The sequence below is a fragment of the Saimiri boliviensis genome, chromosome 17 (genome assembly GCF_048565385.1).
Source record: "Saimiri boliviensis isolate mSaiBol1 chromosome 17, mSaiBol1.pri, whole genome shotgun sequence".
Classification (NCBI taxonomy): Eukaryota; Metazoa; Chordata; class Mammalia; order Primates; family Cebidae; genus Saimiri; species Saimiri boliviensis.
The window spans coordinates 56,509,973-56,522,434 of NC_133465.1; the positions used below are offsets into that span (position 1 = coordinate 56,509,973).

The window sequence follows — 12,462 nt, forward strand, 5'->3', positions numbered from 1 at the left end:
CTCTTACTGGTCCAGTAAAATACCAAACCCTCATGCTGGCAATCAAAGCTCTACAGGAGGAGTTAATAAACTATAACTCATGGGCCAAATCTGGCCCAAAGTCTATTTTTATAAATAAAGTTTTATTAGAACACAGGCATGGCTATTTGTTTACATATTGTCTATGGCTGCTTTGGCACTAGAAAGTTAGAGTTACAGAGGTGCAACAGAGACTGTATGACTCACGAAGCCTAAAATATATACTATCTGGTCCTTCATAGAGCAGAGCTTGCTGGTCCCTCTAGAATAGAGAGCTACCTTTCTGGTTGTCCACAGAAAAACTGCTTCCTGTTACTAGTCTACAAACGGGACGTCTTGCTTTTGCTCAGCTACACTCACTCCTGCCTTATTTATTTCCTTCTTCCCCTTCTACCATCTCTACCTCTGAAATCCTGGCAGCCCTCCCAGGCTGACTTTAAATGTCACATTTTCCAGGAACTCTTCTCTTTGAAGGCAAGAATGATCTTCCCATTTCAGTAGCAATAAGACTTTCTATGTTACTCGCTCATTCTGCAGTCTAAAAATTATTTAAATTCTTGCCTTATGCCCTCCCCCTAACTCTCAAAAGAACCTAAATCCATCAAGAGGTGGACATACATGATACACTTTTAAATCATCTTTAATATCTTAAACAGAAGTGTTTACCCAGATTAGATAATAATAATTTGAGGCCTGAATTATGCAACTCTTGGTATCATAATTACCGCCTATCCAACAGGTGCTAATAGCTACCTCCCTATGGCAGCCTGAGGAGATCTTAGGACTGAAGACATGTTTAAAGACGTTTAGAACCAGCCTACCTCATTATCTCAAATAATGAGGTGGACAACTGCATGGTGTATAGGAACGAAATTTGATCAAAGAGACCACTTACAATGTAAAGGACTCGTTCCACTGGGGATTTAGTGTGGAGCGGATGGTTTTGGTTTTTTGTTTGCTTTCGTTCTTGGGATCAGGAATAAGTTTCAGCTTCACGTAAGGATCTGAAAGCCCGTTTGGATCCATAGGGATTAGATTTTTTGCATCTCGTACTGTGAAGAGAGAAGGAAGAAAAAATTACAAAGAGAGAAGGAACCTATATTGCCCAGTGTCCTGTGTCAATACCAAGCCGAATAAAAGAGACGTCAGGATGGCGTTTAGGGAGAAAGAAGGTGGAAACAAAAGCCTCTAATGCTCAGCTGTAGAAAAGTAACCCACTGCCATCACCGGCAGAGATAACGGGCATCATGTGGGCCCTTGTGGGCAGGTCTGGAGACTCAGCACCAGCCTCGACTGGCAGCATCAGCAAACACTCAGATTATCTATTAGAAATGTAGAAACCCAGGTTCCACCCCAAACCTGATGAAGAAGAGTCCACAATTTAATGAGATTCCCAGGCAACCTGTGCAGCTCCACAGGCGTAATGGTGCACCCTCCCCGCACGGAGGCAGCCAGCCCGACCTAGTCCCTGCTGCTCACATGCAGCTGAGCTCTGGGTAGGTGTTACCCCATTTTGTGGATAATGGCCAATGGTTTCCAACCCTGGCTATACACTGAAATCACATGGGGGTTGGGGAACAGTGGCATTCAAAATTTTAAACCCCACAATTAAACTAGAATCTCCAAGGAATGTGGCTCAAATATTGGTTTTTGTTTGTTTGTTTTTGAGACAGAGTCTTGCTCTGTTGCGCAGGCTGGAGCACAGTGGCATGATCTCTGCTCATTGCAACCTCCACCTCTGATTCTCCTGCCTCAGCCTCCTGAGTAGCTGGGATTACAGGCCACCACATCTGGTTAATTTTTGTATTTTTAGTAGAGACAGGGTTTTATCATGTTGGTCAGGGTGGTCTTGAACTCCTGACCTTGTGATCCACCTGCCTTGGCCTCCCAAAGTGCTGGGATTACAGTCGTGAGCCACCCCACCTGGCCAAGTATTTGTTTTTAAAAGCTGCTTGGGTGATTCTATTGGGCAGCAGGGGCAAGCTCATTGCTACACACAGCTGTAATTCAGAAGTGCTACCAGGTGCTGGTCCATGGACCAGCAGCATCTACATCACGTGGGAGCTCATTAGACACGCAGAACCGTGGGCCCTACCCTCGGACTTAATAACTCTGAATCCTCCCTTTAACAAGACCTCCAGGTGCTTCCAATGCAATGCTAGCTTGAAAAACCTGATATGGGAATCACAAATAATTAGAAGGAAAGGCCATTTCACCCAGAGGAAGGCAGGTCTGAGATTTAATGGCTGGCAGAGGCTCACAACAGTGAGAAGCTGTCTAAAACCACTGCACATCAATGTAAAAGGTAATTATCCACTGCTATGATGAAGAGACAAAGGCCTGAGCCTCCTACCCCAAATGCCTTCCTCATTATCTTCCAATGGCATCTTCCCCAGTTAAGACTGAATTATCAGATCCCTAACTGGTCAGACACCATCAGCACACATATAACTGGGACGAGGCTCCTCAGTCCAGTGGTTCCCACAGTATGGTCCCTGAACCAGCCGAACTGGCATCACCTTCTGAATCAGAACTCTGGGGTGGAGTCCAATGATCTAGATTTACCAAGCCTCTAGGTGATTCTGATGTCCATAAAAGTTGCAGAACCACGGATCTAGGCAATTAGCATAGTTTATCAGCATAGTTTGATTATTAAGAATTAGAGAAGAAATTTAGAAGCAGGCACTGCAGTTGGCAGTGGGCAGGGCTAGATGGGAAGGGGACGGGCAGGGGAGAGCCCTAAAGATGTTGGGTCTTTGGACAAACATGAGGGAGGTACAGCCCTGGGATCAGAAGTCAGAGATAGGCACTGCCTTTACTAGTCTGTGGACCTACTATGTGCTATCTCTTGCCAGCCAACAGCCTATGTCTTCCTTACCTGGCAACCTTACAGAGGTGGGTAACAGATGGGACTAAATTCAAATAGAGAAGGGGAGGGGACTGGCTCAGGTCTGCTAGCCACAGAGAAGCTGAACATATGTCTGTCACACCCCACTGGTGCCTTCCAAGTATTTCTTCTCCTAAGAAAGTATCTGACCTCATTCATCTCGGGGAGCAGACAGCACATAAATAAAACAGGCATGATCCCTGTGGCTCAGCAGGTGTCTCACCAGGTAACCCTGAGCACTGTGAAGCTGAGTCTCTGAGCCTCTGTTTCTTCATCTAGAAAAATGAAGAGGGGCATAATTCCGGTGGTACAGAACTGTTGGGAGAATCAAATAAAATAATGTTGATAAAAGACCTTACATTGTTGGGGGCTTAGAAAATGAAAAAAAAAAAAAATCCATGATGTGACTGCTCGCTACAGCCCAGGAACAATGTTTCAGACTTGTTTCCACTGTTACCATTCTGAAATCCAGAGGGTTGGGGGCCCCCAGGGGGCCTGGGCACTCAAGAATTCACCAAGCTCCTGCGAAAGGCTTTAACCCAATGCAGAAGATCTTGCCCCTAAAACGTCAACCCCGAGTATCACAAAAGATGAAAAATGTGAGCATAAAAATGGAGCTCTCCCACGAGGAGTGGAAAGAGGCCCAGGGTCTCTCTCTGATTAAACACCAGGATGAGAATCAGATGCTTTTTAAAAGGCAGAAAATGCCCTGGAATGTCTAACACTGGAGGCTACAGAAGGTCACATCCAGGATAAGCCAATGAAGACCCTTATCAAGGCCACCAAGAGCTCCTGGGTTGCCTCTGCTAGTTGCAGAATTATTGCGGGTGCCTGCTTTTAAATCTTCAATTTATATTCCTGACAACACACACACACACACACACATACACACACAATCATGGAAGTATGATCTCTTCTGAATAGTGATGGGTTAAAATCTTGATGGGATTTAAAGCTGTGAGCTTCCTACTGAGATACTATCATTTAAGTAGAAAATAAAAAGAGTTATCAATTCCAAATGTCATTGAAGCGGATAGTGGGTCCAAATTTCAATTTCTTACTGCAGCAGAGAACAGCCTGTGTGATGTGTGACTCATGGCATGCCAGGACACCTTAATCAGGATTATGAGCAACTAACTTGGGGGTCCCATCTGCTCGGAGTGTGGGATCTGGGGCAAGGCTGCCTGCATTTGAATTCTGGCTTTGCCACTCTGTGGTTGTGGACAAGCTATTTTATCTCCCAAGTTTCCTCATCTCGAAACTTGTATCTCCTTCGTCGGGATTATGTAGGCTCGTACATATTAAGTGCTTAGAACAGCGATTGGCACACGGTGAGAGCAGGATATCGATGATCCTAATTGTTCTTAATACAAGTCACTGGTGGAGAACAAAATCGACAAGCCTTAGATGCGCAGAAACTTCAGCGACAGCATTTGCAAATGCCGGGGAAAACAGTGCAATGTGGCAATCTATGAACGGGGCTGCAACTGTATGGTTTCAAGAATGTCTTAGGCTAAGAGGCAATGCTAGGGGCATTACTCACAGGAATACTTGTAAGGAAGCTGGAAGAGGAGAAGCTAGGAAAGAGAAAATAAGAGGGAAATTGAAGTGGGGAAGTGGATGAGAACAAGGGCTGGAGACAGAAGAGAGAAACAAGGGAACTATGCGATCAAGATGTGGAGTCATAATCCCAACACTTTGAGAAGCCGAGGCAGGTGGATCACTTGAAGTCAGGTGTTCGAGACCAGCCTGGCCAACATGGTGAAACCCTGTTCCTACTAAAAATACAAAAAGTACCTGTAATCCCAGATGCTCAGGAGGCTAAGGCTAGAGAATCACTTGAATCCAGGAGGCAGAGGCTGCAGTGAGTCGAGATCGTGCCACTGCACTCCAGCCTGGATGGCACAGTGAGACTCTATATCTCCCACCCCCACCCCCAAAAAGAGGTGTGGGGTCAGAGGGCGTAGGTTGGCAGGGATTCTCAACCTCAGCTACACACTGGAAACACCTGGGATGTTTTAGTCAAACACTGAGGCCTGTGCCCCAGCCTCAGAGAGTCAGACCTACTTGATCTGGGTTGAAGCCCAGGCATCACAATCTTTAAGCTCCCCAGATGAGTCTCAGGTGAAGCCAGGGCCAGGCACTGTTCTCTGCACCCAGCACTCGCCCTCCAAGTGTGCTCCCTGGAGACCTTAGCTATTACTAGCATTTTTCTTTAAATTGGCTCACTTTTTAATGTCCATCATTTAAAAATGAAATGTATCACTCTAGGAAACAGAAAACCAAGATTGTTTGCCACAAGTGGAAGGTAACCATGAAAGTAAACACAATGAAAATCGATGTTATTCATTTCTAGCTGGATCCAGTTGCCTGAGAACTTCTCTCTTTGCTACAAAAGGGGAAATTAACAAGTGCTAGAGTGTTAAGGATATTCTGGCCCCATAAGTCTTTCTTTGCCGTTACAACTGAGATTGAAAGAAAATTGAGAACAACTAACTCATCACGTAATTTAATGTTTGTTTTTTTAACGTCCGTACCGTACCTTCAGAAATTGCCTCAAGTGCTACCAAAAGTCATACCCACCAGTGGCCCCATCCCACACCTGGGAAGCACAATTGTCAGGAATGCCAATTCTTATTAAGGAAGTGAAATATTCCACAGCCTATGAGCAGTACCAGGTCCAAGTAGAACAGACGTGGCACTGATCCCACAGTTCATTTCTTGTCTTTTACTTTCTGCAAGAACCAAATTGTTTTGACTCACAGAATTAAGATAATGAAAAAAAAATCACACTACTTTGATACACACACTGTTGAAAATTTTATATATATATATATATATATATATACACACACACATATATATGTATGTATTTTTTTTAAAGATCTACCGTGCCAACTCGATTTCCAAAAGATAGGCAGTCTCTAAACCCAGCAGTATAGACACAACACACTTCCCTTGCTCATTCCATTGCAGAAGCACTGAGTACTCCCCGGGGTCTGCCCAAATGGGCCCAAAGTCCTGGCAGGGGATGCGGGAAGAATGCTTTTCTATCACATCGCATTAGCCATCCTGCAGCCTTTATGAGGAGGAGACATCTGCTGAGGAAATACATCTGTGCCATGGTACTGGCCATTTCAGAATAGAAAGTCTGTTCTGTAATTCCAGAACTTTAATAGAAATATAGAATGCTAATTATATTCCCATTTTTTTGGCTTCAGATGGCTGCTCTGAAATTATCAGCTGTCGAGCCCGGCACTGAGAAAAACCAGCCTGGGTTAGAAGGTTATATAATTTCCTGGTCATGTAACCTATCATTTCTGGATAAAACCCATTCAAATGAGATTATGAAGACCGAGAAAACCTATTCAGTGATATGTGATGCAGGCAGCGCAGCAGCCCAGGACATGAGGGTTTTAGAGTTTTAAGTCAAGGGGATATAAGGCATCTGGGCTGTCTCATCGGCTCAGGAGTCTGGGCAGCCCTAACCGGATTGGAGAATCTAAGCCACAGGTGCACCAGGGTAGACAGCGCAGTGCGGGCTTGGCAATGAAGCCAGTGATTTTGCCTAGAGCCTACTTGATGAAAAGTGAAGATGGGGACCCAGGCAAGAAGACAGGCAGGAGTGACTGCCATGCTTTCTCTGGGAGAGGCAAAGTGCGCTCACAAGGGCTTGTAGTCAGCTGCGGGAGGGATGTGCGTCTGATGCTGCACAGGAGGAAGTCAGGCCGTCCCTGCTTGAATGGGTGCTGCAGGTGCTGGGGACTTCTCGGGGGCAGCATCACTTAGGGGCTAAGCGTGTGGGCAGCTAGGGTCAAATCTCTGCCCTGCCACTTATTAGGTGTATGGCTTTGGATAAATTACCCAACTTTGCAGTGTGTTCATCTGTAAAACAGGGACAGTCACAGTGCCTATCCCATAGGGTTGTTGTGAAACTAAGTGAATTGATAGATGCAAAGCCTTGAGAAGAGAGCCCAGGATGAAGGAAGCGTTCTCTATTTGCTATTATTACTGATGGCAGTGTTAAAGAAGCATTTGCTATGCTTATCATCATCGCCATCACCACCACTATCCCCACCATCATTCAGTTCTGAGCCCAGAAGCAGGGCTGTTTCCTCAGGGTAACAGAACCCACTAAGCTACAGTGAAAGAGCTCCCAGATGTTCCAAAACAGTTTTCAATTTAAAAAACAAAAACAAAAACAAAGCTCAATGCAATCCTTGATCCATTCAGAGAACGGTCCAGATGCTTTCCTTCTGTTTTTTGAGATGGAGTCTCTGCAGCCCAGGCTGGAGTGCAGTGGCACGATCTCAGCTCACTGCAACCTCTGCCTCCTGGGTTCAAGTGATTCTCCTGAGTTAGTCTCCCAAGTAGCTGGGACTACAGGCACGTGCCACCGAGCCTGGCTAATTTTTGTATTTTTAGTAGATACGGGATTTCGCCATGTTGGTCAAGCTGGTCTCAAACTCCTGATCTCAAGTGATCCACCCACCTCAGCCTCAAAAAATGCTGGGATTACAGACCTGAGCCACCGCACCTGGCCCTTCCAGGTGGTTTCTTAATCCAGAGAATGTATGTAGCATAAGTGATGGGGTGGAATGATAAACACCCGTGACTCACCACCTCGAATACAAGCTAGATTGGTGGCAACCCTGCTGAACCTACCCAGTGTGTGACCCTTTCCCACCACCCCCACCCACACTGTGGATTTTTAATCTCACTCTGAGGGTGCTCTGGCTGGGCAATGGGTCAACGTGAGGTCACGCAGAAGTTCTGAAGGATCCATCCACGGGCACGTACACCAACAGCTTTGTTGAGGACACAGCTGTATCCCTGTTGCCTGCAGACCAGACTTGTCAGCACTGACCCACAGTGACCCCGCCCATCAAAGGGTTCATGTCTACACAGAGACACTGTTTCTTGATGCACAAAAGTCAAATGTCTCCAGATTTACGGACAACATGGCCCTTCAAATGTTTTGCTTTAGGAAATAATTCTCTTTTTATTGCTTTTTCTCCCCCCTCTAAGAACATGCTTAGCTTCTACTTAAACACCAACAACAAGAACAAAGGCTTAAAACAGAATTACTGCAAGTCAGGATTGTTCCGTGTGTGCTGACCCAGTGAAACCTCCCACCTCCACCCCAGCCTGATAGCAAAAGCAAGAGTAAACAAAATTCTCAAATCCTACTCCACACCAGGCATGAGCAAAAATATTCTCTGACACTGCAGGAAAAAAAGAAACAAACTCTTCTTTGTTTGAAGTTACCAACAGCAAAAGAAATGTGAAAATGCAAAATGGTGGTGGAAGAGCAGGTAAGTGCTGGAAACAGGCGAGACTTAGTGTCTGTGGTTGAAAGAACTTGATGTCTTTCAACATCAGGCCACGGAGTGAGGGATGCTTCCCAGACTCATGAGCCTTGTCTTTGAGGAATAAAAAGTGGCTTTGAACCCAGAGAATTCATTATTTTGATAATTATTAGATATCCAGAATGTTCTCTCAAAGGACTTTAGCTCCATAGATTAATTTAGGGTAAAAAGATGCTAATGATCAAGCCCATTTGCAGACAGGGCATGCAGGCAGAGAGAGGTGAAATCACCTGTTCACTATACAAAGCTAAAGAGTAGCCAAGCTGGGGCAGGCTTGTGATTGTGTGAAACTCAACGGTTTGCTTGCTGCTGTACAGAAATGATTTGAGCAAGACAAAGCCCCAGAGAAGAGGCGGTGAAGTCAGCCTCAGCTAGGAGGGGATGGAGGAAAATGAGGAGGAAAGGAAGAGACCAAACTCTGCTGGATGGATGGGTGGCCAAAGAGCACAGAGGGAAAAGTGAACACACACCTTGCAGTGCTGGATTGTGCCCTGAGTGTGCGTACAGGGGTGATGGGAAGGCAGGCAAAGCCTCGCTGCTATGGCTGTGCTTTGGTGCCTTGAACTTAGAGAAGGGGTTTACAGGTGCTGCACCTGATTTAAAGGTGTGAGTGCAGTAGCTTCAGGGATGCAGTTCTAAAACCAATAAGCCTCTTAGCACATTGGGGTGTTCCAGTCACTACAGCTGGAATGTGCTGACATCTGCCTAAGAAGCAACAGTCGGTGACCGAATCAATTAAGACCATGACGTGCCCAGTGACCACATACCCAGTGAGAACCCAGCAACCATGCCACCAGAGAGGAAATGGTGCTTTGCGGGTCCTCTCCCTCTCTCTCTGCTGCAGTCACCAATTCTAGGACAAATGGCACATGGACAGCATACAGGAAAAAGATTGCAGTGGGTGTGAAAGTGAGCCGGGAAATGTAGAGATTTTAAGGCCACAAAACAAATACTGAATTAAAATGTAGAGATTTTTAAGGCCACATGTAGACATTTTAAGGCACATGTAGAGATTTTAAGGCCACAAAACATACTGAAACCAAGGAAAAATGACACTCCACAAAATAGCATAACTATATCTAAAAACAGCGTGTTCATTTCCCTACAGTAGCGTTCCCAATGGCAGTGGTGCGCATACCACGAGAAGCCTGGCGGGGCTGAGACTGTCCTTTTTTTTTTTCCCAGTCAACAAGGTCTGTTTAACACAGCTATGTTCCAATAAAACTTTATTTAAAAAATGGGCCAGATACGGTGGCTCATGCCTGTAATTCCAGAACTTTGGGAGGCCAAGACACCTGAGCTCAGGAGTTTGACACCAGCCTGGGCAACATGGTGAATCCCCATCATTTAACCCTATGCAGAAGGAAACAAGAAAGTAAGTGATGTGGGGAAAGGGTGTGGCTTCTTAAAACGTTTGGTCCCTGCCAGATGAATGCCTGTTGGCTGAAGTAGGCTTCTTTACCACTAAGCGGAGTACCCTGCAGCTCATGCTGCCCCAGTTGAGGTCCCAGGACTTAACTGTAACTTTGACCAGCCTTCTGCTAGAGGAATGACTTCAACAGTGATCTTAGCAATAGGTATCCTCAGTTTCCTGGGGCTGCTGGAACAAAGTATCACAAACTTCCTGATTAAGACAGCAGAAATGTATTCTCTTGCAGTTCTGGAGGCCTGGAGGCCAGGAGTCCAACATCCATAACACCAGGCCCAAAATCAGGGGCTCCGCAGGGCCATGTTCCTTCTGGAGGCTCCAGAGGAAAATATGCTCCAGGCCTCTTCCAGCTTCTGGTGGTGGCCATCATGGCTTGGCTTGTGGCCACATCACCTTCTCCTCTGTGCCTGTAATTTCTCTCTATGCTTCTCTAAGGATACATATGTGATCACATTTAGGGCCCACCCAGATCATCCAGAGTAATTATCCCACCTCAAGATCCTTTTTCCAAATTAAGGGCACATTTATAGATTCCAGGGATTAAGATCTGATGTCTTTGGGTGGTTGTTACTCATCCTACTCTAAGTACTACTAAGGAATTTTCTTCTCAGGGTGATGAAATGTTCTGAGTTAGATGGTGGTGATGGTTGCACCATCTTGTGAACATACTGGAAACCACTACATGGTACATTTTTAAAGGGTGAATTTTATGACCTGTGAGTTATATCTGTATTAAAAAAGAAAGAGGCTTTACTGACAGGTTTCCACGTGCTTCACCACACCCACTCACTTAATACGACTCAGATGCCCATTTTCCAGATGACAAAACCAAGGCAGAGAGATGTTAACAAACCTGCTCAAGGTTGGGGATTTAGTAAGGGAGAGAGTCAGGAGTGCAACAGAGTTCCCGCCTCAGGGGCCTGAGCGTGGTCCCCACAAGGTGACCTCTGCATTCAGGTTCACCTGTGGAATAGGAGAGAGCAAACTTTTTCTAAAAAGAGCCAGATCATCAGTCGTTTAGGCTTTTCAGGTCCTGAAGTCTGTACTGCCACTATGCAGGTCTACTGAGGAGCAAAAGCAGGCACAGATAATATGTGAACAAATGAACATAGCTGTGTTCCAATAAAACTTTATTTAAAAAATGGGCCAGATACGGTAGCTCATGCCTGTAATTCCAGCACTTTGGGAGGCCAAGGCGCCTGAGCTCAGGAGTTTGAGACCAGCCTGAGCAACATGGTGAAACCCCATCTCTACTAATATATAATTAGCTGGTCATAGCAGCATGCGCCTATAGTCCCAGCTACTTGGGAGGCTGAGAGAGGAGAATTGCTTCAACCCAAGAGGTGGAGGTTTCAATGAGCTGAGATCATGCCACTGCACTCCAGCCTGGGCGACAGAGGGAGACTCCATCTCAAAAAAAAAATAAAATAGGCTGTGGGCCAGATTTTGCCCTTGGGCCATAGTTAGCTGACCCCCAGCATAGAACAAACCCCACCCCACCAACACAGTAAGTTGCTTGAGGAGAAAGTGACATAAAAGAGGGAACTCTCCTTAAGTTCCCTCTACTTTGATCTGAGCCTCTGAACTTGGAACGTGTCCTAGAGCAGGGAAGAGGTCCTGGGCTGGGGGTGGGGAGAGAGGGTGTGTCTCCCAACAGGCACTAGAACCCCTCTTCTCCAGTCTTAGCAGAACCTGCAGAAGCCACCATCTCTAACGTGCACCTTACGCTTGCAGCTTCTCTCTCGGCTTTTCTGGTGCAGCAGTTGGCACTCCTGGACGAACCTGACTCACAGCCTCCTCTTCAGGGCGTCTGATCTGGCAGGACCTGTTGCAATTGGCCAGCCCCACCTTGTTCAGGCTTCCCCGCCCGGTTCCACACCTCAGCTCCACCCAGGAGCAAGTGCAAACAGCGAGCACCATAAGCCATCCACAGGGCCATTCTTTAATTATGCAACGGCTGCCTGGGAAATAGGGATTTTAAAGGAATGGGTGTGCAGCAGTGCTGGGCCGCAGGCAAGCTGACCAGTCAGGGGCTTTCTGCTTCCTTGTTATTCTAGCTGCATTTTTCCAGAGCTCAGGGCTGGTCCTGCTGAGAAAGTTACCCTCCTAACAGCTTGGTTACTCAGTCCAGGAGCATCTCAAGGGGTCGATGGGCCCGATCAGATAGAAAAAGGGAAAAAACCCTCAGCCCCCGTCCCCCAGCTCGGCTGCACCACAGAGCTCTCAAGTTTCCTCCGGCTCACATTTTCCTGGTCACGTTACTGGGAAGAACACGCTGTTCTCGGGGTTTGTCTGTGTCTCCACTTTGAGCCTCTTCTGACAATGCTGTGAGGGAGAGCTTGGGTCTAAGAAGCTGCCAGTTCCCTCGTGTTGCCACAAGTCACTTCTGCGCTGGGAGCCAGAACTCCTCGGCAAATGTTGATTGGGAAACTGGTGGAGTGACAGATTGCTTCCGGAACAGGATTTACCGAGCGCCCTTCCCACGTGATGTTCTGGGGGCGGTCAAGCTGTCCAGCAATAAGGCAAGGTTGTGGGTTTAGGGGCTCTGCCTTGGAGCCTCTGAAACCATACAGGTACGCAGGCCCTGGCTAGGGTAGGGCGCGTTATAGGTACAGCCGGGCAGCTGGCGTGGGACCCCGCAGGGAAACCAGACCTGGCAACACTAGGGATTATCATGTGGGCACAGAAGGCCGTTTCAGGAGAAGGGGCCCAGACAGGTTCTGGCTGCCACAGGACAGGGGGCTGGGAACTGTAGCTCC

General features: G+C 46.7%; 1 protein-coding gene across 2 annotated transcripts in view; it reads right to left on the reverse strand.

Annotated features, from left to right (window-relative positions):
* Positions 1–12,462, reverse strand: part of PRKCA (protein kinase C alpha) — a 488,104-nt gene that overhangs the window by 108,589 nt on the left and 367,053 nt on the right. For both annotated transcript variants that reach the window (XM_039476591.2, XM_039476590.2), the window contains exon 6: positions 914–1,070. In XM_039476591.2, coding sequence (XP_039332525.1) covers positions 914–1,070 — 157 coding nt within the window. The remainder of the gene's footprint in view (positions 1–913; positions 1,071–12,462) is intronic.